Raw genomic sequence first — 27,070 nt, 5'->3', positions numbered from 1 at the left:
TGAGTGGTTCGTCCCGGTGCCTTGCCAACGTCACAAAAGCCGGGAGGCCCTCCGGGGGCGGGAAGGGTTGGGGGCGGCCGCCGCGGAGGCGGAGCGGCTGCGTGGGGTGGTCGCGCGCCTCGGGCGGCGGGGTCAGCGGAGGAGGCGGGCGGGCCGACGGCAGGTGAGGCCGGAGGGGCTCCCCACGCGGGGCAGGCGGCGCTCGTCGTTCTTGTTCATTTCATTCATGTACTGACTTTCCCCCATTTTACCTCCACAACAGCCCTGTGAGGTAGGCCAGGCTGACAGGCGCAAGGGATGCGAACTCGGGCTTCTGCTAGCCCCACCCCCTGCAAAGGCATCTGACCCAGGCTCATGGTGGGCATGAGGAGGGGGTGCATCTCTTTTCCCCCAATGCATTCCTAGAGTAGCCTTAAGGTTGCCAACCTTAAGGTGGGTCTGCGGGGGGGAAAAATGGGAGAAGCTCACCCAGAAGCGTGTTTGCTGTACTAGGTTGTGCAAGAGATGGTGGTGGGGTGTGGTTGTTGTTTTTTGCAAAATTGTACAACTAGCAATTTGTAGGGGTACCAATTAATTATTAATTTATAGGGGTGTGTTATTGTGCCCTGATCAGCTGTCACATTCGTTTGGAAATATAAGTCAGAGGAAAATAAGCAGAGATTGCCAGTAAGGAAATAAGATTCCTTCCCATCAAAATAATCATTGTAAAATTGATTTGGTCCTGGATATGCAGTGTACACGCTAACTTGGTATGATGTGTTTTTATACATAAGGGCCTTCAAATAAGCTATTCAGTGAAACAAGCAGAAATCCTTCTGCCAAGAGAGAAAAGCAGAAATAAATGGAATATAAAGAGACAACACACAGCATATTTAGATTCATGTTGAGATTTCTGTTTGGCAGAAGTGCTAACGATACTTTATAAACATTTTCGACTGCCTTTCCTCTTTCAGGCTTGGGGTAGTTAACAACATGGTAATTACACAATGTAAAAACCAGTATATAGTATCGAACAATGCAATTCCACAGTTTACGAACTTAGATAGGTGTGTTACTCACTTTGGCAGATTTCAGTATATGAATACAATTTGCTTTGATTAATAATTATTGATTGGTGCTAATCTTACAGAACCTCCAGGTGGGGGCTGGAAATCTCCTGGAATCACACCTGATCTCCAGACAACGCAGATCAGCTCCCCTGGAGGAAAGGGCAGCTTCGGAGGGTGGCTGGGGCATTTTGTCCACCAAACATCCAGGAATATCCCAACATGCAACTGGCAATCCCAGCCGGCCCTCCACTGGTCCAGGGCCACCAGTGGAGCATCTGTGCAGTTTTGACTTCATTATAAGTCCATCATATTTTACTGCATGTGGCCATTGATGTTACAATCCCTGACAACCATATAAGAATTTGATGCAAAGTTTAAAAATATAGATATAATTATAACCCAGAAACGTATTACAATATCACATTGCTAAAACATTAAAATCAAACTAATCCAATTACCGGTATCTTACTACAAAGCGTTACATGTTTAAGTATTGCTTACTTTTCAGTACAGTTAGCTCTTATTTTTTTTAGCAGCTACAGCAGATCATGCAACATGGTAGGTAGTTAGCAGATCTGTATCGGATGGGAGTCTTACTAATTTTTCAATCAAAGAGCCATTTCCTTGAAAAGCTGTAATCCTTGGTTCTGTATATAATGGAACCTTGATTTTTTTGGAAGCACACAAGTTTGTTGGGGACATGCTGGGGGAGGGGGTGGGGTTCAAGATGCTATGGGAACAACTCAGAGCCCCCCCCCCAAAAAAAATCTTGTGTGCAGAATTCTAAAAGCCTTTTGGCTTTAGCAGTATTGCCCCTCCTGGATTTTTATTCTCTACCTCTTTGCCTCCTAAAAGGAGGTTCTGGAGCCTCAGGTTTGCATGCAGGAAGTCCCAAGCTCAGTTTCAGTGAAAAAGATAAGGTAGGAGGTGTGGTGGAAGACACCCACCTGTGACCCTGGAGAGCAGCTGCCCGACTTTGACGGGTCAATTTTCTGATTCATTATGGGGCTGCTTCATGTATGTTCAGTTTCAAACATATGTGGCCCATAGTAAGCTGAATGTTTTTGCGGATTCAGTCTGGGATGTGTGTGTTGTTTTCATTAAGTGCCGCCCCATATTTCTGCATCTTTGGGGGCGTCCTCATAGTATGCTTTCATGCTGCACAGGCTGGATGCTTTCCTGTTAGAAGGGGTGAGCGATCAAGCCAAATCGGAACAGGCTGTGGAGCCAAAATAGATTAGAAATCAAGTCCACCAACACAGTCTAGGCTAGTTAAATATCCGTTCATAAATGTGCAATGTGTTGATAATCTGCTGAACACTCTTATTGTAAAGCCAAAGAAGCCAAACGCTTCGATGTATTGTCTTTGTCGGGGTCTCTACAAAATGTGAGAAGGACAGCTGTGCTTGATAAAAGATAAACACAATGCATAGATTTAATAAAAGATCAAAAATGTGGATCAAGTGTAAATAATTTATTGGATCATGAGCAGCAAATTAAGACCATAACGGAATCATTTCACTGCTTACTAGTGACCGAAAAAGTTTTGGTGAAACTAATTTCCAGGGACTAGTAAGTCAATGAGGTTGCTGGCAGGGATGCATTCCCAGATTGACAAGAACCTCCGGTGTTCGGCTCAGGTTTCTAAAGAGCCTGATCGTTGCAAAAAACCAACCAGCTTGTTTTAGGCAAATCTAACAGGACGTGGTGAAGGGCATCGCTTCTGTGTTGGTGTCATAGGTTAAGGATGTAATATGAGTTACTCCTGTGCTACTTCTTGCATGCAAACCTGAGGCTCCAGAACCTCCTTTTAGGAGGCAAAGAGGTAGAGAATTAAAATCTAGGAGGGGCAAGGCTTTTAGAATTCTGCACACAAGATATTTGGGGGGGGGGAGCTCTGAGTTGTTCCCATAGCATCTTGAACCCCACCCCCTCCCCCAGCATGTCCCCAACAAACTTGTGTGCTTCCAAAAAAATCAAGGTTCTGTTATATACAGAACCAAGGATTATAGCTTTTCAAGGAAATGGCTCTTTGACAATGGGAGTCTAACAGATATGGAAAAATTAGTAAAACTCCCATCCAATACAGATCTGCTAACTACCTACCATGTTGCATGTTCTGCTGTAGCTGCTAAAAAAGATAAGAGCTAAATGTACTGAAAATGTACTGAATGTACTGAAAAGTAAGCAAAATGTACTGAATGTACTGAAAAGTAAGCAAAACTTGGATCACATCCTTGTGCATCTCACCACAAATGAGGATTGTTTTGCATAATCCAGCATGTACAGCTGGCTGCTATTCAGACTGCTTTCTTTTGTGGTGGGGCAGGTGAGCATAGCAGTCACCAGTCTCTGCCTGTGGTGGGCAATTGAGAGCAGGCCTTCAGTGAGAGAAGTGAGCTGGCCAGATGAGGTGGACTGGTCAGAAATAAATTGACTGGGCACTGCCTCCCACCCACCCCTGCTTAGTTACATGTTTCATTTTGTTCTTATCAATGGTCCCCCCTCCCCCAATACTCCAATCCTTAAACCTTTGAAAACCAGTCTGTGGATCAGTTCAGATGCCACACGAAATCATGGTTCAATAAAATTAGCTATAATTAGCTGGGGTTATTGGTGGTGTTGGAAAGTACCGTGAGGTTTTCAAGGTATGAGAAGTACAGAGGGTCTTTGCCGTTGCCTGTCTTTGTGTCACTGGCGACCAAGATTAACTTAATTCATGCCACGAGGTGGAGAGTGGCGTCACGTCACATTGCGTTATGGCAACTCCATAGGATTTTCAAGGTAAGAGATGTTTGGCGGTGGTTTGCCATTGCCTGCCTCCGTGTGAGCTGAGAGAGTTCTGAGAACTGTGACTTGTCCAAGGTCACTCAGCAGGCTTCATGTAGAGGAGTGGGGAACTGAACCCAGTTTTCAAAATTACCACTCTTGCACTGCACCACTTTGGATCTCCGCTTTGTATCACCGAAAATTGGAAGGAACTCTGACAACAATGCAGAAAAATCAACTTTACCGCCTTCCCAAGTGAAAGTTTGTTCTGAATCATGTGGCTTTTGAAAATGAGCAAGTTCTGTGGTCTGTGTTGTGTTGTGAAGCCTGCCTTTTTAATAACTTGGTTAGCCTCATAATGGGATTACATAAATATTTTGCCTCCTTGTGTGCTTGTTAAGAAAGTGCATAATTGAGGCTACTGGTAAATTGGTGCATGCTTTGAGTTCCCTCCCAAAGAGCTACCTTGAAGACACCACTGTTTCACGTTCAGACAGCCTTCTCAGTGTGCTGAGAATCTTTTGTGAGTTTAGCTCAGTTTCTCTCACCTGCAGGTAGAGTGGAGCAGCAGTGGCGTAGAAGGTTAAGAGCTCGTGTATCTAATCTGGAGGAACCGGGTTTGATTCCCAGCTCTGCCGCCTGAGCTGTGGAGGCTTATCGGGGGAATTAAGATTAGCCTGTACACTCCCACACACGCCAGCTGGGTGACCTTGGGCTAGTCACAGCTTCTTGGAGCTCTCTCAGCCCCACCTACCTCACAGGGTGTTTGTTGTGAGGGGGGAAGGGCAAGGAGATTGTCAGCCCCTTTGAGTCCTACAGGAGAGAAAGGGGGAATATAAATCCAAACTCCTTCTCCTCCTCCTCCTCTTCTCCTCCTCCTCCTCCTCCTCCTCCTCCCCCCCCCCACAAAGAGCATTTGAATCCCACAGCTGCTCCTTTAACTTTTGTGTTCTCTAGTATAACATATAACCTAATTGTATTGTAGCATTAAACTGAGATTTTTGAACTGGAATTGTTCCTACAGTTTAGTCTGCGTAAGCAAGCCAGCTTGCTTTGACCTGAGTGGCCCAGGGTAGCCCAATCTGATCAGTTCTCAGAAGCTAAGCAGGGTCTGCCCTGGTTAGTAGCTGGGGTGGGAAGCCACTGAGGCAATCCAGGGTTGCTATGCGGGGCAGGGAACGGCAAACCACCTGTGTTCATCTCTTGCCTTGAAAACAGTTTGAAGGGGTCTGGAACTTCATTGCACTTTCCACAAAGCGTAGCTTCCTAGTCAGTAGTGGCCCAAGCAATCTGATCTTTTGAAACGTTCTGTAATATTCTGTAAGAAGCCCCTTGTGTGAATAGGAGCTCCTGCTACCTTCTGATGTATGTTGTCTTGTTGGACAAATGTCTCATCACAGTGATCCGTGCAGACTTTTAAAAAATACAACTCTTCTCTTCAAATTCCTTAATAATGTTGGGTCCTGAAATACTGTGTCTGTTGATCTTGTGTCTCCTTTAGGTGCAGTCCCTGAAACATGTGCAGCGGCGCACGCATCCCGTGTTCAGAGCTAATTTGGCTTGAGGGGGAACTCTCTCGAGATCAGCGCTTCGTGACTGGTTTCCTGACAAAGGATTTTTAAAGTATCAAGAATGGCCAGCAAGAAGGAGCCTCCTTTCTTCAATGAGGACAACATGGGGCCATTTTATTGCAAACTTCCTCACTGTGGAGCTATGGAGCTCTTCATTGAAACCCTCGCGGGAACGTGCTTTGAGCTGCAGGTATCTCCTTTGGAAACGGTGGTTTCTGTCAAGGCCAAAATCCAGCGATTGGAAGGTATCTGTCTTTTTAAAAAAATGTTATCAAATTACTGTGGCACAAAGAGAAGCACATCTCACCATGACCTGCCTCTGAGGATGCCAGCCATAGATGCTGGCAAACTGTTAGGAGCCCAAATTACCAGACCATGGCCACACAGCCCAGAAGAACCCACAACAGGCAGTTAGAGAAGTTCTATAGGGAATGATCTAGAGCAGGGGTCCCCAACCTTTTGACTTTGTGGCCCCCTTTGTAATCCAAATGTATTGTGGTGAGCACAGTCACAAATTGGCACCCACAAGATGGCTCCTGCTTTCCTTCTTTACAACACGCCTTCCACCTTCTGGCTGGGATATAAATATTCAGAGTTCTCCATTCCTACTGATATCTGATGAAGGGGCCCTTTGACTCTCAAAGGCTCCTAACCCCAAAATCTGGTTGGTCTCTAAGATGCTTGTGGACTTGAATTTAATTGTTCATTATTCAAATCTTCCAGGGCTTAGGGTCAAACTAGAAAAAAAATCCTGGGAGGACTGGGTGGATTCCTCAACAAATTTCATATTGCTAAAAACAAGTAGGAGTTCCCAGCTCACTGGCGGTGGGTGGGTGGGTGGGTAACCCCTACATTTTTTTTCCTGATCTCAGACCCACTTCCCCATCCCCTGTGGCTACATCTGCATGATCAAAAACCTGCTTGAAATCTGTTCAGGGGCGTTCCAGCGACTCACCTGGTTTTATTCTGGCCCTGATTCCTGCCAGATAAGATCTGGCTTGCACGAAGCTCTGCATGTACCCTAAATGTGGGTGGGGGGGGGGGGGGGGGCCATCTTAGTGAGCAGCTGACAATTTGGCTCTGTTAATAAGCCGTGAAATCTTAATGATGTCATTTTTAAGGTATTCCGGTATCTCAGCAGCATTTAATCTGGAATAACATAGAGCTGGAAGATGACTATTGCCTGAGTGACTACAGGTGAGTGTTTGAAATTGCACAGAGTATTTCCGAGTATTCTTTGTATTGGGGAAAAGGCAACAAAACGCTTTTGGTTGGTTATTTGCAGTATTGCGGAAGGTTGCACTTTGAAGCTGATCCTGGCCATGCGAGGGGGGCCGATTAATACTCGAAGAGGTAGGTGCGTTTTTTTAAAGTATTTCTGCAAAGTCCTGCCCCCAAAAAGGTCAGCCCTCTTGGATTCTTTTGCTTCCTGTGGGAGAGAGTTGAGCACATGATTGGCTTTCATCCTCACTTATTTCCTTTGATATCAGTGGCGTAGCGCCCACGGGGCAGGGGGGCCTGATGCCATGGATGGAGCAGTGGCAAGAGGTGTGTTTGGGTATGGCAGGGGCAGGCGATGCAGGGGTGCAGGGCGTATGCGTGCCCCGGGTGCAGTTTCCCCTTGCTCTGCCTCTGTCTAGCACAGGTGTCTGCAACCTGTGGCTCTCCAGATGTTCATGGACTATAGTTCCCATCAGCCCCTGCCTGCATGGTGTAACGAACGAGTAAAGTCCAGTAAAAAGCAACCGTGTTAAGTTCTTTATTGAGCTAGCATTCTTAGTCAGATACAGGCAATGCGAGAACTAACCCCCAAATCTCAAACAGCCGCTTATACGGGCTTCAGACAATCTCCCGCCAAAAGAAGATAAACAATTCAGGTTCTCACACAGAATCTCACACAGACAGTTTCACACAGGCAAGCGAGCAAAAGCAAGATAACCACAGCAGTGAAACTCCCCTTCCCGGGCGTTCCGCCAGAAACTCCAGCGGGAACTTCTCCAAGGTTGAACTGCAACCTTACACATGGCCAATTGGGGCTGATGGGAATTGTAGTCCATGAACATCTGGAGAGCCGCAGGTTGCAGACCCCTGTGCTAGCAGGACTTAGTTTTGGTCTGGGTTGTGCTCTTAGCTCACTAGCCCCCAGTGTTGTGCCTGTGGGTGTCATGGTACTGGCAGACATCTTTTCTGAAGAAGAAGAAGAAGAAGAAGAGTTTGGATTTATATCCCCCCTTTCTCTCCTGCAGGAGACTCAAAGGGGCTTACAATCTCCTTGCCCTTCCCCCCTCACAACAAACACCCTGTGAGGTGGGTGGGACTGAGAGAGCTCCGGAAAGCTGTGACTAGCCCAAGGTCACCCAGCTGGCGTGTGTGGGAGTGCACAGGCTAATCTGAATTCCCAGATAAGCCTCCACGGCTCAGGCGGCGGAGCTGGGAATCCAACCCGGTTCCTCCAGATTAGAGACACGAGCTCTTAACCTCCTACGCCACTGCTGCTCCTACGCCACTGCTGTCCGGTGACAATTGGCCTCATGATTCTTCTCGAGGGATAGGTCCCCCCCATGAATGGCGGCCAGTTTTAGTTACCTGGAGAATGTGCTCTGGGTCAGCAGTTGGTTGAGGACGTGCTTTGTTAATGTTATCAGTGGATGCTTTTACCAGCCAGGAAGACAAGGATTCCCAGCACCAGGGGTGGTCTTCACAGCTCCAGTAATCCTGTCTACATCCGCTATGGTTTGGGGATCAGAATGACCCACCACTGGATTTTTTAAAAAGTGTCAGCACTGTATTACAACCTGCGACCAGAGCAGAGCCGCACTAGAGCCTGGGATTGCGCATGACACTGATGTAAATGGAATTCCATTTGGGGTGCTGTGTGGTTTCCAGGCTGTATTCCTTTATTCCTAGGAGAAAATGCTGCTGGAACACGGCCGTACAGCCCAGAAACCACACGGCACCCCAGTAATTCCGGCTGTGAAAGCCTTCAACAATACACGGAGTTCCATTTGTTGTGATTTCTGAAACTGCTGTGAGTTTGTATCGTGGGAAGGTTCTGATGGGAAGCGGTATCCTTTCCTATTGCACAGAAGCGGCACCGCCTGATTGTAGAGCTAAAAGGAGGGGGTTTGGAAAAAAATTTCAACGAAAGGGGAGGCATTAAAAGGCAAATGATTGTTTGAAACAACATATAGAAAAGAAGGAGAGTTGGTTTATATACTCCGCTGTTCAGGAGTCCCAAAGTAGTTTCCAATTGTCTTCCCTTCCCCTCTTGACAACAGGTTCCTTGTGATGTGGTTATCACTTAATTTGCCCATGAAAAAGAGTGTGTGGTGGTCTTCATAAATGGATGTGTTACAGTACAACGTTTAGGTGAATTCTATATGTCCGTCTGTCCCACTTCTGTGGTAGAAACTTTTAAACCAGACATTTTTCTCGCTGTTTCTCTTCTTTTATAGTTCCTGTGGAAGACCCAATTAGGGAAATAACAGAATACATGGATTCCAGTCGCGACGATGTCTGGGAGAAGGGTCCATGCAGTAAACAGATAGCCTTTTTGATATTGCGGGAAGGAGACCACGTGAATTTCTTCCGTGTTATAGACAGGGGAGATGGAACAGTAACCCCCTTGTCTGAATCGTTAAGGTATGTTGTCCTTCATTTGTTTCTTGAGGGGCTTTCAAATATTATGCTTTGTTCAGAGGGGATCAGTTACTGTAAAAGTTTCTTTTTATCTGAACACCTAGAACAGTGATGGCAAACCTTTGGCACTCCAGATGTTATGGTCTACAATTACCATCAGCCCCTGCCAGCATAGCCAATTGGCCATGCTGGCAGGGGCTGATGGGAATTGTAGTCCATAACATCTGGAGTGCTAAAGGTTCGCCACCACGGACTTAGAATGATAGAATGCCACAAGGGAATTGGCTTGAATCCCTTGTTGTTACAGAGGTTTCACTAAAATGGACTTGTGTTTGTCTTTATTACATTTCTCCCACGCTTCCAAGAGCGAATAGTCCTCCTGGATGCCGATGCTTTCTGACACTTGAACCACACTGTCTCTCTTAATTTTTTTCCAAACCCTTTGATGCTACTTTAACAAATGCTCTTTTGAAGCATGAGGGCGGTCAGGACTCAGCATTAAAACGTTTCCATTGCTTGCGCCGCCTCTTTGTTCCATAGCTCAATTTCTCGTGTGTGCCACTGATGTATTCGAAAATCTCTCATGTTCAAACCTGGCTGTGCTTTCTTCTTCCCAGCGGTGGTTCGATTTATAATCTGTACCCTGATGATGATGAAGATGCAGAGGTCTCTCCCTCTGGCCAGCAGACCATGGAGAACTCCGTGACGATGAATAAAATGAAGCTGCTCAAGGCCAAGATGGAGAGCATGAATCTCAGCAGAAAGGTGAAGCTGCGTCCTCTCCTGCCCCCCCCCCCCGACCCATTTGTGCCTTCGCCTCCCAGCCCCTTCTAAAGAGCTGCCTGCCCATTTCTCTCACTCGGCCCTCCGTTAAAGGGAGCAATTTGCCTTGTTGGCTTTAGAAATTTGGAGACTTGTAAGAGAAGGTAAATGGCAAGTGAAAAATCCTGATCGCTCTCTAATAACATTCTCTTTTTTGGGCACCATGTTCTGGATCTTTATTGCAGCAGAGCAGGGATCCCCGGTGTGGTGCCAGAGCGGCCTTGGCATCTGCAGGCACCTTTTTCGGCCACCGCCAGATGTTTTTAGAAAGTAGGCTGGGGCAGGGTGGGCTTTTGCCCAGCAAGCCTCTTGATTGGCCGCTGGAGATTTGATTGGCTGGGCAAATCTTTTAAATTGTTGTTGTGGCAGTAGCTGCTACCACAGCCAAAGGGTTGTCCCGGATTGGCTGAAGGCAAGCTGTGGCAGCCCTTTTGTGGTTGGCTTCACCTCCTAAAGCAGCCATTTCGCGGCTCCACCCGCCAGATGGAACTCTGAATTCAAAAGGTGCCTCCAGGCTTTAAAAGCTCGGGGATTAGATTTGCTGCTTAAAATTAGAGTCCAAACTACTTTCGTGTAATGTTGGCCAACATTTACTAGCCAGGACTTTAACCTCAGACCTCCCTAGAAAGGACACGCAAGGAAGGATTGAGAACAGGGGTCGCATTGAATGGTGGCATTTAATTTCAAGTTTGGAAAGTGAACTTTGAGACCAACTCCTTCCTCTCAGGTTCTGTGTAGGTGAGACTGAGGATTCTCTGAGTTCAAGGAACCTCGTGTTCCCTTGCATAAAAGTTGGCCGTGAGATTCTGTCTGTGCTGCTACAATGCAAATGACGATAACAGTGCCTCCTTTCCCGTGTTTATTGTCATGCAAATGACAATAACCGTGCTTCCTTTTCCCCCTCCTCTAGCCTAAGAAGCTCATAAAAGTGTTTCCCCATCCTCCAGCAGCTCCACGCCCGACCAGTGGATCAGTAGCAGCTGCTCGTAACCGCTTTCTCCAGGCGCTCCCTCAGATTGGACAGCCTTGCTTACCGCCTGCTGGGAATCCGTTTCCCTCAGAATTCCCTCAGAGAGCACTTTCCATTTTGGGCACAGTCGGTCGAAGGATGCCCGTGATGACCGGTGACTTCCTTAAAGGAAGCGACAAAGGGGAGGCCGGTTCCCAGCCTCAGCTAGTCGGCACCCCGAGGCCGAGGCCCAAAATACCGTGTACAGAACAAGAAGCTAAATTTCCTCCAGACAACAGGGCGTTAATCTCAGCTCTGCTCACAGATTCGGAAAACAACGCTGAAAACGAGGGAGGTCCTGTGTTTTGCCCAAATCTCAGACACGTGGATTTGCATGCCACAGAAGAAAAGCCCAATTTGGTCCCTAACGCAGATGCTTTGGCGTTAACAGAAGCAAACACTGAGGAGCCAGGCAGTGAACTATGTGTGGAAAAGGTGAACGCAGAGGCGGCCAGGATTTCTGGTGGGGACGAAGACTGTAACACTGCAGAACTGTCTCTCAAGCCCAGGGTAAAACTTCTGAACGCAGAAGCAGCAGAGGCCAGCGCTCTCCCTTCTCACGAACTCACCTCTCAGAAGAACGCGGGCCTTTCACCTTTTCAGTGTTTGGCCCAAGTGACACGCTGCAGCCCTTGGAAACTTCAGCCCCCCTCCAGGTCCTTTGAGACTGGCAACTTCAGGTCTGCCGCCCCACCGAATGTGTTGCGCTCTCTAGAGGTGCACAATGTAGCGGACTCCTCTTACACCAGGAGTCCTAGATACCAGAGCCTCAGAATGGACTCACCTATTAAAAGACCCGATGACCCTTCTAAAACAGAGGCAAGGGAAATGGCAGAGGTGGCCGTCAAGGCTTCGAAGGAACCCGTTATTTCTGTTAACAACAACATTGGATTTCTCACATCGCTGGCCCGGAGCACAAACAGGGACGGCTTGCAGAATTCCTGGGGCGCAAGCCGTTTTCGGACTTCTGGTATTGCACTAACTACAAACTTCCAACATTTTCAGGAAGACGGCTTTGGAGCGTCACCTCACAATGACATGCCTGGATATTTCTTAGTAAGTATTAACACTCTGTAAATCAAGGGAATGCTTCTTGTACTGCCTGGGAAGTTTGGTCTGTGTTTTTCCCTTCCTGTCAGATCAGTTAAGAGCCTGGTGGTGCGGAGCGATAAAGCCACAGGGCTGCAGGCCGAACCCTGCTCACGAGTTCAATCCCGACGGAAGTCGGTTTCAGGTAGCCGGCTCGAGGTTGACTCAGACTTCCATCCTTCCAAGGTTGGTAAAATGAGTACCCAGCTTGTTGGGGATAAAGTGTAGACAACTGGGGAAGGCCATGGCAAACCACCCTGTCAACATAGTCTGCCTAGTAAACATTGTGATGCGATGTCATCCCACGGGTCAGTAATGACTCGATGCTTGCAAAGGGGGTGGGGCTGGGCCCAGGGTGCTTCCTCAGCTGGCTCCAGAACAGCACTGGGGGTGCCTGGACTGGTGAGCCTGCCCTGGGGGTGGGGACCCATGAACCAGGTGACGCAAACCCCTCCACCAAAGGCCGGATCTGGCACCCGGGCTGCATGTCTGATATTCCTGGCTTAAGATTTGGCTTCAGTACACTGAGAAGATTAAGAATCAAGCCTAAGTTGGTGAAGATTGCCGAGCAGGAAAGCATCTAGATTCCTGTTCCCATGACTGCAGATATTTTCCTTGGGTGCTGTGTGGTTTCCGGGCTGTCTGGCCGTGTTCTAGCAGCCTTCTCTCCTGACGTTTCACCTGCATCTGTGGCTGGCATCTTCAGAGGATCTGAAGTTGGGAAAGTAAGTGGAGTATATATACCTGTTGGAGTGTTCAGGGTGGGTGAAGAAACATTGTCTGTGAGTAACAAAGAAGGCAACCAGGTCAGTAGTTGAGGGCATCTGAATAGAAGTATGAGTAACAATGAAGTCTATAGCATGGGAGTAACCTTGCTATCAGTGACCTTGCTATCTCCATTGTTACTCCCATGCTATAGACTTCATTGTTACTCATACTTCTATTCAGATGCCCTCAACTATTGACCTGGTTGCCTTCTTTGTCACTCACAGACAATGTTTCTTCACCCACCCTGGACACTCCAACAGATATATATACTCCACTTGCTTTCCCAACTTCAGATCCTCTGAAGATGCCAGCCACAGATACAGGCGAAACGTCAGGAGAGAATGCTGCTAGAACACGGCCATACAGCCCGGAAACCACACAGCACCCAAGTGATTTCGGCTGTGAAAGCCTTCGACAATACAAATATTTTCCTATTAGTATATGTATTTCCTTCCTGTGTAGAAACACAGACCGGAATGAAACATGGCATAATGTCTGTTTGACATAATTCTGTATTTGGAGCTGGAACCCTCCACTGTTCTCTGAAACCTGTAGCAAATGGAGGTGGTGCAATATAACACCTGTGGTAATTTAATTTTACTCTTGAAGACAGATTGAAATGAAAGTTGAGGTGCACAGGCCACTGCTTTGATGCAGACTGCATGGAACTAGCTGCAGGTTCTTTTAGGATGAGTTTAGTTCCAGAAGCTCTTGTCAGCAACCATATCAGATGCCCCCTGACCCAGGTAGCCTCGGCTGGCCTGATTTGATCAGAACTCAGAACCTAAGCAGGGTTGACCCTGGCTAGTACTTGGATGGGAGACTTCCAAGGAATGCCAGGGTTCTGAGGCACAGCCCTTGATGGCAAACAACCTCTGAATGTCTCTTGCTTTGACAACCCCACCGGGGGTCGCCATAAGTCTGCCACTGTGACTGTATAGAAATCAAAGTTCAAACAGGAGTCAATTATCTGGCTTGGTGAAAATTCTCCATACAAGAACCGGGGAACTTCTCTTACTTAAGATGTCCGTAAATCATGGGCACTGGGCTCAGCTAATAGCTCACCACGTTTTCAAATGCCGAAATGCAGGTGGAGAAAGCTGAGTGTGAGCTTCAAAGTAGGGGAGACTTGTAGCGGTATGGGGCCAGTCCTGAGAAGGCCCAAATTCCAGTCACAGACCAGCGGCCGAGTAGTTTTTTGCTAGAAGGTGCAAATACGTCTTGCTTCTCTGGAGGAATAATTTTGTGCACATTTCATATTGCTGAGACAACCAGCTGATCATTTCATGAGGTGTAGCTAAAGGAATCTGTCTGTCATGTTCCATGGGGATCCTTCATCAACACATTTCTGTAGATGTATTCACATATCCATTCCCATTCCGTGCTAGCACGGGCAGCCAATGGCTCTTTTCCATTTAAATCTATACATTCAACTCTTGTTCTGTGCTTTAATCCAAAGTCAATACATTTCTCCTGTCCTCATCAGCCTTTCCAAGCTTTACGGCTGTTCTGTGATTAAGTCCTTTCCTTGCTGATGGCATATTGTATTTCTTAAGTAAAAATATTAAAGAAAAGATCTCCCAGATTGTGAAAGGGCCTTGAACAGTTAGTCAACTTGGTTTTAATGTCCTCCACTTGGTATCTCAAACTGCATCCACAACTATGCTGTATTTGCGTTTCTGTCCACCTCTCAACAAGGATCAGAGAAGTTTACAATTTTTAAAAGTGCCTAAATAATTATCTTGCTCTGTTATTTATTTTGATATCCAGCATTTTTATAAAATATGGGAGCTCTATAATACTAAGGTTCGAAACATGCTAATACCAAAATGCTTCATCTGTGTTTTTTCTTAGCCTGTTTTATTACAAATTCCACTTTTTAATTATTATTTTTAGTCTCCTGGGCTTGGATTAAATGCAAATATGGCTGCTGGGAAAAGAATAGGTGAGTAATAAAATCGAAACTCTTATGATACAATGATCATTTCCTATTTAATCCATGTTGTCGCAGGGGAACAGCATAAATGCATTCTGTAAATGGTGTCTTAATAAAATAGAATCGAGTTGCACCTTATGTAGTTTTGGTTGAAAGTACATTTGTTTTCAGGACGTGGCCTGATGTATAACTGTTTTGAACATCAAAGAAATGAGCTCAGTACTCACCCCCCAAAAAAGAGGACAATGTAGTAAAATCTCATTTTTGGGCAAGTTTATGATAACTGTGAGGAAGGAGTTATTTGATTCAGAGAAGTCAAAAAGACCAGAATTTCTTTATTTTCTCAAACATGCAAATCTGTGGCTCCCACCTCCCCATATCTTCTGGTCAGTGGATGCACAAGTGAATATCAACCTACCTCACCAGGTGTCTGTTGTGGGGAGGAGAAGGGAAAGAAGTTTGTAAGCTACGTTGAGTCTCCTTAAAAGTAGAGAAAAGTGGGGTGTAAAAACCTCCTCCTCCTCCTCCTCCCAATATTCTAGCCATAATTTCCTTGGCTCTGCTGTTTTTGCATCATTTCTCTGATTCCGTTCTTGATTTGCTTTTTGAAAGCTGGCGATGCAGCCCGTCTCCCACCCGTGAATAGTTCTGCTCAGACGAAGAAGAAAATAGCAAAACACTGCTGCTTCTGCGGAAAGAAAACGGGACTAGCAACTAGCTTCGAATGCAGGTATGTTGAGATGATGTGTTGAAATGCGTGCTTCTTTAAACCAAAATATATTCCAAGAAACTGGAACAGATTCCTCAACAGTGATGAGGCAGGAGGAAGAGCCTAGATCAGTGATGGCGAACCTATGGCATGGGTGCCAGAGGTGGCACTCAGAGCCCTCTCTGTGGGCACGCATGCACAGAGTTCGTCATGTGGGGGGGGGGCGAAAATCGCCCCCCACACACACATCTAGGCTGGCCTGGGCGTCTGGGCACGACATGTAGGTAACCCTGTTCTGTTAAACCCCACTGATTTTCATGGGAAGAACTAAAGCACAATCCTTTACCTGGGAGTAAGCTCGGTTGCTAACAATGGGGCTTGCTTGTAAACCCTCCTAGGGTTGTGATTCACCCATTCGAAGCGTTGCACGATTGTTTCAAAGCAAAGCCGCCGACTACCACCAACCGTTTTTTCTAAACTAAAACTTCAGTATTCAGGTTAAATTGCCGTGTTGGCACTTTGCGATAAATAAGTGGGTTTAGGGTTGCAGTTTGGGCACTTGGTCTCGAAAAGGTTCGCCATCACTGGCCTAGATGACATTTCAGATTCAGGTAGCGCCCCCCCCCCCCCCCAATTTTATCATCAGCGTTTAGCCTGTGAAACAGCTCTTGTGACATTTGCTGTATTTCCATTTCAAATGCTTGGGATCCAGAACCAGATGCTGCCCTGGTGACTTTTTTGCAGATGTACGTACCAAATGTAAATTTAGGATCCGAACTGAAACTGGACAATATGAGAAAGGGATTCCAAGGAGCCATCTTTTAATTCAAGAATGAGAAATGGTTTATTTGCTGGAAATTGCCTTTTGCCTTGTGGGTGACTTATGTAAAATATAATGGAGGTGAGACTAGCAGAATTGGCCACCACTAAAATGAACAGCATACCTCGTGAGAGACGACAATGTAATTTAAAACGTTTAACTATTTATTTATAAATAAAATATACAATACTGATAATGTGTTAAACTCTAGACTTAAGTCCAGCAGTGCCTTAGAGACCAAGAAACAGGTATAATCAATCTGCATGTTCACCCCAAACGGCATCTGTCTTCGAACTGTAGATCAAATTAGCCTCGTATTGTAACAATCACTTTTGAGCATCTATGTGATTATGTCTATGTGGTCTATTGCAAAATATATTACTAAAAAATCGTATGTCATTTACTGATTGCCCATGGCCGGTTTTTCACGGCAAAATTATACCTGTGTGAGGACGGGGAATATACCTATGCATTCGAGGATTCTTCACGGAAATTTGTTGGTGTGTAAGCTGTGTATCCCGTGCTGGCTAGCTGATGGTGCATCTCTTGCTCCTTTTCCCTGAGCTAACAAGTGGGGAGAAAAGAGCTCAAAACAACTGGACTAAAGCCAAGGACTTTTCATGGACCTCACTGCCACAGGACAGTCCCTGAACTGCCACAGTTTTTGGAAGCTTGCTAACCCTCCCCTTTCTGCCTCCAGATGTGGAAACAACTTCTGTGCAACACACCGCTATGCAGAGACTCACTCCTGTACTTACGACTACAAGAACGCAGGGCGGCGGTACTTGCAAGAATCCAATCCTGTGGTCAGCGCTCCCAAACTTCCCAAAATCTAAGCCTGGCTGCTAGGCACGCATCTGGAATCCCGCCATCCAGAGTGAAGCGGCTGCATCTTGGGCCGCTGACCTTGGCCTGTGCTTCCAACCTGAGATTGGCCAAGTCGCCAAATGCCGCCAGGCTGTGAGCGATGGAAGAATAGTGCAAACACAACTGTCGCTGTCATCTTGATTCTCGAATCGAAAGTTTTAAAAGTAGTTTTTAAAAATGTACATTCCGATTTAACTGTGTTATATATGTCTTGTCACAAGTGTTTTATATTTGAGAAAGCTCTTCCACCAGACAGGTCTTTTAAAAGATGCACTTTATTGGAAGTTTTAATATAAATTTTATATCCAGACAAGAGGAGGATCTGTACTGAGGATTTCAGGTCTTTGGTGTTCTACCATGCTTTTCTGTCCACTGTGTGGTATCTTAAATTATTTCAGCAAGTTCCTCTTTCCATCAAATTCATCTTTCAGGTTTTAGGGAGGGTTGTGTTTGCTGCCCTGGGTTCCCTGTACCTTGGCAGCCAAATATGGTGTGTCCAGTCTAGAAATATATCCTGCTATTTCTTGTGCAGGAGATTTTAAAACAAACGTTTACCTTGTTCTCATTAAATACAAAATGCACCTTATTTTTCCTTTTCTGAGCCTTTGCAGCTTGGTTTGTTAGATGTGTTGACTGCTGTTATGAGAAAAAGCAAATCAAATAAATATCACATTTCTGTGCCATTTTAAAAGAAGCAGCTGCCTTATACTGGTTTACAGGTTGCTGGCAAATAAGGGGCGAGCTTTAGAAAATTGTGCCGCCAAGTTAAACAATAGGAAGGCTGGCGCTTTGGACATGTCCCAGTGTCAGGGTCACAAGAACATTGCCGGCTGTTCAGTGGGCATTCAGGGATCCCTCAGCTGGTGCCTGGGGGAACTGGGGCACCTATTAACACCTGCAAAGTGTTGCAAGGAAGCGGGCCTTGGCCGGAAGGGCTTTCGCCTAGCAGGGTTTCAATAGCAGCTGCTACCACAATATGGGGACCTTTATTGGGTGACTGAAGGAAAGCTGTGCAGATGCAAGAGATCATTTTTAAGCAATATGTTCATTTTTGAAGGCATCCAGTTAATCAGACCTTCTGCTGGAAATATTAAACGGAAGTTAGAGCTTTGCATAACCTGACTCCTGACACTCTGCCCTTGGTTCTGCCTCCAGGGGCAGCCCTTTTGTGGTTGTGCCCTTCCTCCTGTGGATTTATACCCCACTCTTCTCAGGAGTCTCAAAGCGGCTCACAAACTCCTTTCCATTCCTCTCCCCACAACAGACACTGTGTGACATAGGTGGAGCTGAGAAGGCTCAGAGAGAATCAACTAGCCCAGTGGTGGCGAACCTTTGGCACTCCAGATGTTATGGACTACAATTCCCATCAGCCTCTGCCAGCATGGCCAATTGGCTGATGGGAATTGTAGTCCATAACATCTGGAGTGCCAAAGGTTTGCCACCACGGGACTAGCCCAAGGTCACCCAGCAGGAATGCAGGAGCGGGAAAACAAATCCAGTTCACCAGATAAGAGTCTGCTACTCATGTGGGGCAGCGGGGAATCAAACTCGGTTCTCCAGATTAGAGTCCACTTCTCCTAACCACTACATCATGCTGTCTTCACGAAATCCTTACAGCATTTTTTTTAATGGAGACACTCAAACAAACTCTAATTTCCCATCAATGTGATGAGTGCTTGGCATTTACTAAACTTAGCTGATCTGTTTTTCTTTCTGTTCTGGTGTTTTTTACTGTGTCACAGAAGTGCCAAGAAGGAGCCGTTTCATCCGTGTCATAGAGGCTCTTTAAATTGACTTTAACTTTGGAAGGCAAACAGATTTTTGTCTTAAAGATTTCACACACACAAAGTATAGAGCTCAACGGCGACGACAACAAATATCTGGATCCAAAATAGGTTTTGGAAAACCGGGATTAAGGCTTCGTTAATTGTGGAAGAATGGCGTATCATCCTTATGGCACGTGAAAGCGTTACAAAATACATTTGGCTGCAGAAGCCAGAGAAGGTTTTATCCCCAGGGTTTTTTAAAACCTATTTGCCTTCAAAACCCAAAGAGCAAATACCTAAGCTGGCGTGTGTTGGATTTGTGGAAGCAGGAGAGTTCGTTTCTTGTTTCTGGAGGCAATTCCTCAAGTTTCTTGGTGTGGAACAAGGACTCTCCTCGGCTTACCACACGGCCACAGACGGCCAGTCCAAACATACAAATGGGGTCCTAGAGCAATACCTGCATTGCTATGAAAACCATCATAATGATGACTGGGCGGAACTACTGCCCTATGCCAAGTTTGCCTACAACAACTCAGTGCATTCCAGTACTGGCCAAACCCCTTTCCATGTGGTCTCGGGGCATGACCACAAACCTTTCCCCTTGACGGGAGATCTCCTGCCCGAACCGGGAGATCTCCAGGAATGGGTGGCTCGTATCCAGGAGTCCTGGAAAACAGTCCAGGAGGCGTTGCACAAGGCCAAAGTTGACTACAAGAAATTTGCCGACCCCAAGCGCCGGCCAGTGACTTACAAAGTAGGGAACTTGACTTATGTAGCCACAAAAAACTTGAGGGGTTTACCGGGCACCCGGAAGATGGGGCTTAAGTTCTTGGAACCGTTTAAGGTAATCCGGGTGATCAACCCTGTCCCTATGGAGTTAGAACTGCCTAAAAACTTATGTGCCGTGCACCCTGTGTTTCATTACAGCCTCCTCAAGGAAGCGGAGCCAGATGACAAATGGCACCCGACCCCGCCGCCGCCGGAGCCCCGCCTGGTGAAGGGCGACTTCCATCACAAAGTCGCCAAGATTTTAGACTCCCGCTTGCACCGAGGCTGCCTCCAGTACTTGGTGGCTTGGACTAATTTACCCCCTGGGTTCAATGAATGGGTATCTCAAGCGCATATGTGCGCACCCCGTTTAATAAAGGGCCACTCTGGGCCTGCCAAAACTCACGAAGACATGCCTGGGCATGTCTGGCTGCAGCTGGACTCGTATTAGCATTGCCCAAGGCCAAAGGCCCTGCCTTGATACTGCAGTAATGTAGTGAATGGAGTCCACCGACTCCCCCTAATCGCCCCTTCCTGGGTAGAAGCCAAGCCATGCCCAAAACAATGCAACTGTCTTCAACTGTCCTTTCTCATGCTGATATGGGGGGAATGCAAAGGTGGGGGTTCACTGACTGTAACTGTGAGGTTTATACTGGGGCCAGGGAGCTGGGGCTTCAGTCTGAGCTACCCGGCCATAGGGGTCAGACACAGTTCTAATAAAGCTCCTGAAGCTGTTCTGGAGTCTTGTTATTGACTGGGGTACCAAACCCTTACAAACCCAGAGGTAATTTAAAGCAGGGAGGGCGAAACTAGATGTGATGCATTGCTGGTCTCATCCAGGGTTTCTGTCAGCATTTTGTTTTGGTCTGGTACCTAAAGGTCCAGTGAAGTTCAAGGAGGTGCCCCCCCCGGAAAGGCCCTGAATTTGGTTGCCTCTTCAGCTGGGGGCACAGAGCGCGAGGATGGTGGGTGGAGAAGGTCTTTGCTGGAAGACTAGACAGTACGGTCCTTTGAGCACCCCGGCCCCAAACCATGCAGGGCCTAAATGGCAGATAGTGTATCTAGAAACAAATGGGAAGCCAGTATACATCTTCTAATTCAGGGTGATGTAAACTATCCTTCCAGCTCTGAACATTTGTCAAGCTGGTGTTCTTTGACCCAACAAAAGTTTTAAGGTAGCCCCACGTAGATCTCAATATAGTTATATAACCTGGAAGTTATCAGAGTATGGCTTGCTGCAGCCAGACGCGTAGCACCAAGGGAGCGCTGTGTGTGTGTGCGACGCACTGGGCGCGTGCTGGTGTGGGGGCATTCCGGGGCAGGTGGGGGTGTGGCAGGGGCGCAGGTCAAAGGCCTGCCCCAGGCTCAATTCCCCCTCGCTCCAGCCTCGGCTGTGGCCAGATCCCACTTTTTGAGGAAAAGCCATAGTTGGTGTGTATCAGCGCACATTTACAGAAGGTGCTGTGTGCTTCAGAGGAAACCAGAGCTGGCAACTCTAGGCCAGGATCCAGCAGCAGCCCTAAGCTACACATCTGCTCCTTCAAGGCAATTCTCCCCTCCCAATTCCTTGCCAGTAGAATAGCAAGATGGATGGTATGGAAAGCAGCAGGAGAACCACCTTCAGGGCCAGGTCACAGCTGGGCCACGGCAGCTAAAGAATGGCCAGGGAGCCATTTAGTAAACTGACCCAGAGGAACTGAACGGAAGATACAAGTCAAAGAGACCCAATATTTACAATATGCTCAGCTTTGTTGCCATTATCTGTTCCCCACTGGGAATGAAGTAGCTACTCCCACTCCAAGTCAAGGGGAGTTAAAACCTGTTGGAATCCTGTTAAAAACAAAACAACATTTAAAATGACAAACTCACAAGTTACAGCGTCTCAGTTATCCACAAATCAAAGTCCTTTAAAAAAATCAGTCGTTTTGACCAATTTAAACCTAAAAAGACAGTGAAAGACAGCTGGGAGAACGCTCAACTCCACACGCAGGCATCAATAGGCTCTCCCTTTAAACGATAAAGCTTTAAAACATTTTAAATAGTAAAAGGAGGGGGAGCTAAAAGGTTATGCTAAATGATTAAAACGGAGTCTAAAACTCATCTAAAAGTTTAAAACTTATCTTAAAATGTGTAGGAGCTCAACAGATAATGACCGCTCCGCTTGGCTGCCGAAACTGGGCAAAACCCCCCAAAGAGACAAGAAATAAAAGTGTACAGACGGGGAGGGGGGAATCGAGTTTGATCCCCAAGTCTTCCACATGAGCAGCTGACCTTCATCTGGAGATCTGGGTTTGGCCCCTCATCCACATCAGTGGCGGACTCAAGTCTAGAGAACCTGGTTTGTTTTCCTGCTCCAACACATAAAATCTCCTGGGTGATCTCCAGGTTTGATTCCCCAATTGGCCATGCTGGCAGGGGCTGATGGGATTTGTAGTCCATGAACATCTGGAGAGCCGCAGGTTGCAGACCCCTGGGCTAGTCACAGTTCTCTCAGAACTTTCCCAATGCCACCTATCCCACCAGGTGTCTGTCGTGGGGAGGGGAAAGTGATTGCAAGTTGCTTTGAGGCTCCTTAAAGGTAGAGCAAAACCAGAGTATAAAAACCAACCCTTCTCCTTGTGGTCTATGTCAGCCCTGCCCTAATAAAATTCTATCACTGATTCATCTGATGAAGTGGGGTGTGACCCAGTAAACGTTGCTCATAAATGTTGTTAGTCTTTCAGGTGCCTGCGCATTTGTGTTTTATAGCGTGCCATGACAACTGTGCTTCTTAAAATAAAAATAATGGTTTTACTGAAAGCAAAACAAACAACTGTAGCTAAGTGCATCTAATGATTTGTGAAAATTCTTCACCTTTCCTAAGCATTCCTAAACGTGCATAAACACATCGCAGCCTTTTCAGGCATTGCAACAGCCTGTCAAGCCCATTTCGCTTTCCAGCACCTCAGGGCCGTTCCTCTCCAGGAATGCAGAAGATGAGCGATCGGGGACCCCTGAGAGATGGCGGCTTTTGCACTGTGGCACCATTTGCAGTCCCTTTGAATGCGAGCCAATGATGTAGTGCTCAAATTGTGTTGTGGATGGTACGAGAACAGCCTGTAGCTGAGGGCAAGTGATAAAAACTAATACCCCCACTCAACCTTTCCCTAAGAAGAGCTCTGCTGGATCAGAGCAATGCTCCATCTAGTCCAGCATCCCATCTCCGGCCTGTTGTACACCGCCCAGAGCCCTTCGGGGGTGGACGGTTTAAAATCTAATAAACAAACAAACAAACAAATAAAAAGGGCCAACCAGTTGCCTTGGAGGACTATCAGCGGGACATAGAGGCTGAGACCTTCTCGATGTTGTCTGCTGGCGCTGGGACCCAGAGGTCTGTGGCTTCCACGTGTGGCTTCCCTTTAGTCCCCATGGCTTGGAGCTCCTGTGTCATGACCAGCCCATGTCTGGTTTGATCCTGCTGTGTCTCCCATCCAGGACATGGGATCCTTTCTCTCTTCCTTTCCTCCCTCTTAATTGCTGTGGTTGTGCTTTCTCACTCTCTGTACTTTTCCCTCCAGAGCAATGCCTTATCAGCTCATTAGGCACTTGCTGTCGTAGTTCTCGCAGTAGTGTGGAATGAAGGTTGTTTTGATCCCCGGGGAGGCTGGCTTGTCTCTGGACCATGGGACCGGTGGGGTGCCATCCCCTCTTGGGAACTGGTAGTCAGGGGGGGTGTTGTGTGACGTGGGGTATGCGGGAAGGCGCTTTGCTGCTGATGCTTTAGTTCTGGCAACAGGTGTCTAAATGCTTATGCTTGATGCTGTTTCACAATGAAGGAATCATCTGAACACAGAGTCTCGTTACTGAACAGTTCTGGGGCACGACACCCTGGCCTCTTCCGGTACATGACCAGGTCAGTCATAAGCTCCAGGTGGAAGAGGGGCTTCTAATGCCAGCAAGGTGGTTGATAACTTAACAGCATACTCCCTCAGAAAAATATAGAATTGATTCCATATTCTCTCTCTTCTTAAGCCTCCCCCCAGTGCCATTCCAGAAGATATCCCACTGCATAAGATCCCACCTTTGGGAAAAGACAGGCAGCAGAGAGCTCTACGCGACATCAATGCGCTCCAGCTACAGTTGTGCTGGTCATGAATGCGCTCCAGCTACAGTTGTGCTGGTCATGAATGCGCTCCAGCTACAGATTCTGGTCATGAATGTCTTTGACAATACATTGATACATTGCTGTTTAGGGTCTTTTGATGTATTTTGGACTGATATGGTTGTATTGTTCTCTGGTCAATGACCCTAATAATAAATTATACTTATACTTTTCTTGCTTGTTTCATTATCATTTGATCACCAATTGCCCTTAGATGCAGATTTTGGAAATGAACAGACTTTAAAAGGTGTTTATTTCACTACTCGTCAGCAGGAGTCGCTGTTGCCGTGGACATGCTTCTTCGAATGCTCTTCTGAATATGAAGTCATCTTCCCCCCTCATTTCCACACCGCTATGTCTCAATTTGGGAGGGATAAACCCTGATCACAAGACCTGTGATCAAGACCAATGGAAATGACACAGCATGCAAAACTTGAGCTTTTCAGAACTCTTCGGCTGGTTTGAGGCTGCCAACCTCCAGGTGAGGGCTGGAGATTCTTCAGTACACTGAACTCCGGACTACAGAGACCCATTCCCATGGGGGGTGGACTCTGTGGCACTGGAGGGTGGACTCCGTGGCATTATAATCTCACCGAAGTTCCTCCAAATCCCCAAGGATTTCCCAACCTGGAGCTGGCAGTCCCTAATATCCACCTTGAGGAAGCGTTGTGGTTTTGAAAGTGTACACGTTGTATGGTGTTATTTTGATAGCTCTTATACTCTTTTCAGAATAAAGATGACACCAGATTTGAGAATCCATCTGCCATTTCCTGGACTGTCTTTGTTCTACAATGCTCTGTTTGGGTCCTGGTTCCTACCTAGTTCTGTCCCCAAGGCACTAGGAAGAAGAGAAGAAGAAGAGTTTGGATTTATATCCCCCCTTTCTCTCCTGCAGGAGACTCAAAGGGGCTGACAATCTCCTTGCCCTTCCCCCCTCACAACAAACACCCTGTGAGGTAGATGGGGCTGAGAGAGCTCCGAGAAGCTGTGACTAGCCCAAGGTCACCCAGCTGGCGTGTGTGGGAGTGCACAGGCTAATCTGAATTCCCCAGGTAAGCCTCCACAGTTCAGGCGGCAGAGCTGGGAATCAAACCCGGTTCCTCCAGATTAGATACATGAGCTCTTAACCTCCTACGCCACTGCTGCTCCTGCAGAGAGGACCCAAGGGGAGCATCCTAGAACAAAGATAGTCCAGGAAATGGCAGATGGATTCTCAAATCTGGAGTCCTCTTTATCCAGAAAAAGGTAAAGTAAATGATATGAACATGGCTTTTTTCAATGAGAGAAAAAAATATATCTAGATGCTGGTCTAGCCCTTTAACATCTATTTTCCTGTGGTGCATATTGTATGAGACAATAGATTCCATTCTGGGTGCATTCCTTCTTGATTTACCATTTCTCCACAGAGCTGCATGTGCTGTTCTTCCCTGATATTTCCCCCTTGATCCCATCTGTACATTTTAAGGATCATTCTCTGCACAGAAAAGTTCCCCGTCCACTTTGACCAGGTGGCTTCAGAATTGGTACACAGAGTTTGGCTCTACAGGGGTGAGTCCATTTGCTAGTCCATCTGAGGATCAGCAATTTCTGCAACCTTTGGGGGAGATGCAGCTTTGGATGAAATTTTTAGGGAAGCCACCTGTTTTTAGCAAGCATTATAAAGTTGACAGGTCTCCAAAAAGGAGGCATCTGTCCTGAGAAGTGGGGAAAAGGCAATCTTCAATTTAGACCCCCCCCCAAAAAAGATTTTCAGCCTCAAAAAAAAAAGTTAACAACAAAAAAGTGATTAATGACAGCAAAGAAACAGTTGAGGGATTTTAACACCAAGTGGTCCGTTAATGTTGTAAATTCCTGACCTAAAATATCGGGCTCCAATCCAAGGCTCAGACAATAGCTAAACATTTTTGATGCTGGGAGACCATCTAGGGCAGCTGGCTGCCCCCTGTTTAAAACAGAATGATGCCCGCGGTAGACCACAGGTCTCACCCAGCAGGGCTCTTCTTATGTTCTTAAGACACAAGGCCTGCCAGCTCTTTTACTGGTGTCTGCTGAGAATTTTTTGGTTTTGGTAAAGGAAGGTTGTGGTCAGTTAGGGCTTTTGCCCAGCGTAGCTTCTGTTTGGCCATTATTTATTTATTTATTTTATCAGATATCCTATTGGATATTGAAGTATAAGAACATAAGAACAAAAGAAGGAGCCTGCTGGATCAGACCACAGTCCATCTAGTCCAGCACTCTGCTACTCGCAGTGGCCCACCAGGTGCCTTTGGGAGCTCACATGCAGGATGTGAAAGCAATGGCCTTCTGCGGCTGCTGCTGCTCCCGAGCACCTGGTCTGCTAAGGCATTTGCAATCTCAGATCAAAGAGGACCAAGATTGGTAGCCATAGATCGACTTCTCCTCCATAAATCTGGCCACGCCCCTTTTAAAGCTATTCAGGTTAGTGGCCATCACCACCTCCGGTGGCAGCATATTCCAAACGTTGCGTGAAGAAATGTTTCCTTTTATTAGTCCTAATTCTTCCCCCCAGCATTTTCAATGTATGCCCCTGGATTTCAGTATTCTGAGAGAGAGAAAATTCTCTCTGTCAACATTTTCTACCCCATGCATAATTTTACAGACTTCAATCACAACCCCCCCTCAGACAGTGGTGTAACTAGGCAAACTGGAGCCCTGGGCAAAACCTGAGTTTGATGCCCCCCAGGCGCGTGCCTGGACCCTCAAAACTGTAGCCCCCATCTCCTATTAGCTCCCATTGGAAACAATGGGGATGGGGCACCCCCTTTGGGAGTCCATAACTTTGGACTCTCTGAACCAAACCTCACCAAAACTGGGTGATAGCATCAGGGGAGTCTCCTGAAACATCCCTGAAATGTTGGTGCTGCTAGCCTAAAAGCTGCATTCCCTTTTGCTCTTCTTTCAAAACTGGGACATTAAGACAGCCTCCTGATTGTAAACAATACAATTCTTAATGTAAAGTTCACTGTCATTTTTTAGAAAAATACAATTCAAAACACTAAACATCAAAGGACCCAATCCGGTTGGCAGGGTGGTGGGGGTGGCTCTAAAAATTCAACTCCAGTATCACTGCATTTTATCCCTCCATCCTGTCTGTTAAATGCCGGTTTTTTTCCTTCTCTGCTAAATCTTCTCTGCTAAATCTAGTAATGTTTCTGTCCAAATTTCCATATGTGGCAGAATTCACAGGTTTCAAGTGTTGAAATAAAAAGAGTTTGGCAAAAATCGTAGTCCTGGCCAGATAAGATTTCCTATTTGGAAAGTACATAATTCAGTAGTGGGTTAAGAGTTGGTCACTGAAAATCTGTCTCCACCTCTTGGCAGAATGG

General features: G+C 46.7%; 1 protein-coding gene across 4 annotated transcripts; it reads left to right on the top strand.

Annotated features, from left to right (window-relative positions):
* The first annotated feature begins 77 nt into the window (after window positions 1–77).
* Window positions 78–17,739, top strand: ZFAND4 (zinc finger AN1-type containing 4). 4 transcript variants are annotated; one of them, XM_048505992.1, is made up of 10 exons: window positions 78–163; window positions 5,320–5,634; window positions 6,511–6,586; window positions 6,675–6,742; window positions 8,845–9,031; window positions 9,646–9,793; window positions 10,761–11,915; window positions 14,613–14,661; window positions 15,265–15,382; window positions 16,882–17,739. In XM_048505992.1, the coding sequence occupies exons 2-10, from the start codon at window positions 5,451–5,453 to the stop codon at window positions 17,015–17,017; spliced, it is 2,121 nt and encodes a 706-aa protein (XP_048361949.1). In that variant the 5' UTR covers window positions 78–163; window positions 5,320–5,450; the 3' UTR covers window positions 17,018–17,739. The 4 variants fall into 4 exon arrangements, with proteins under 4 accessions (XP_048361949.1, XP_048361950.1, XP_048361951.1 ...); XM_048505993.1 differs by lacking the exon at window positions 78–163 and adding an exon at window positions 201–271; XM_048505994.1 differs by lacking the exon at window positions 78–163 and having other exon boundaries at window positions 5,502–5,579.
* Window positions 17,740–27,070: the final 9,331 nt, after the last annotated feature.

Source organism: Sphaerodactylus townsendi, linkage group LG08 (genome assembly GCF_021028975.2).
Source record: "Sphaerodactylus townsendi isolate TG3544 linkage group LG08, MPM_Stown_v2.3, whole genome shotgun sequence".
NCBI classification, from domain to species: Eukaryota; Metazoa; Chordata; class Lepidosauria; order Squamata; family Sphaerodactylidae; genus Sphaerodactylus; species Sphaerodactylus townsendi.
The sequence above is the reverse complement of the archived record's forward strand: the minus strand, read 5'-3'. Positions and strand labels throughout refer to the sequence as shown.

Excerpts from the sequence above, each read along its gene's own strand:
- ZFAND4 (XM_048505992.1), top strand. The coding sequence starts at position 5,451 with ATGGCCAGCAAGAAGGAGCCTCCTTTCTTCAATGAGGACAACATGGGG. Across the intron at positions 5,635-6,510 it reads CAAAATCCAGCGATTGGAAG|GTATTCCGGTATCTCAGCAG; the intron begins GTATCTGTCTTT and ends GTCATTTTTAAG. Across the intron at positions 15,383-16,881 it reads GCAACTAGCTTCGAATGCAG|ATGTGGAAACAACTTCTGTG; the intron begins GTATGTTGAGAT and ends TTCTGCCTCCAG.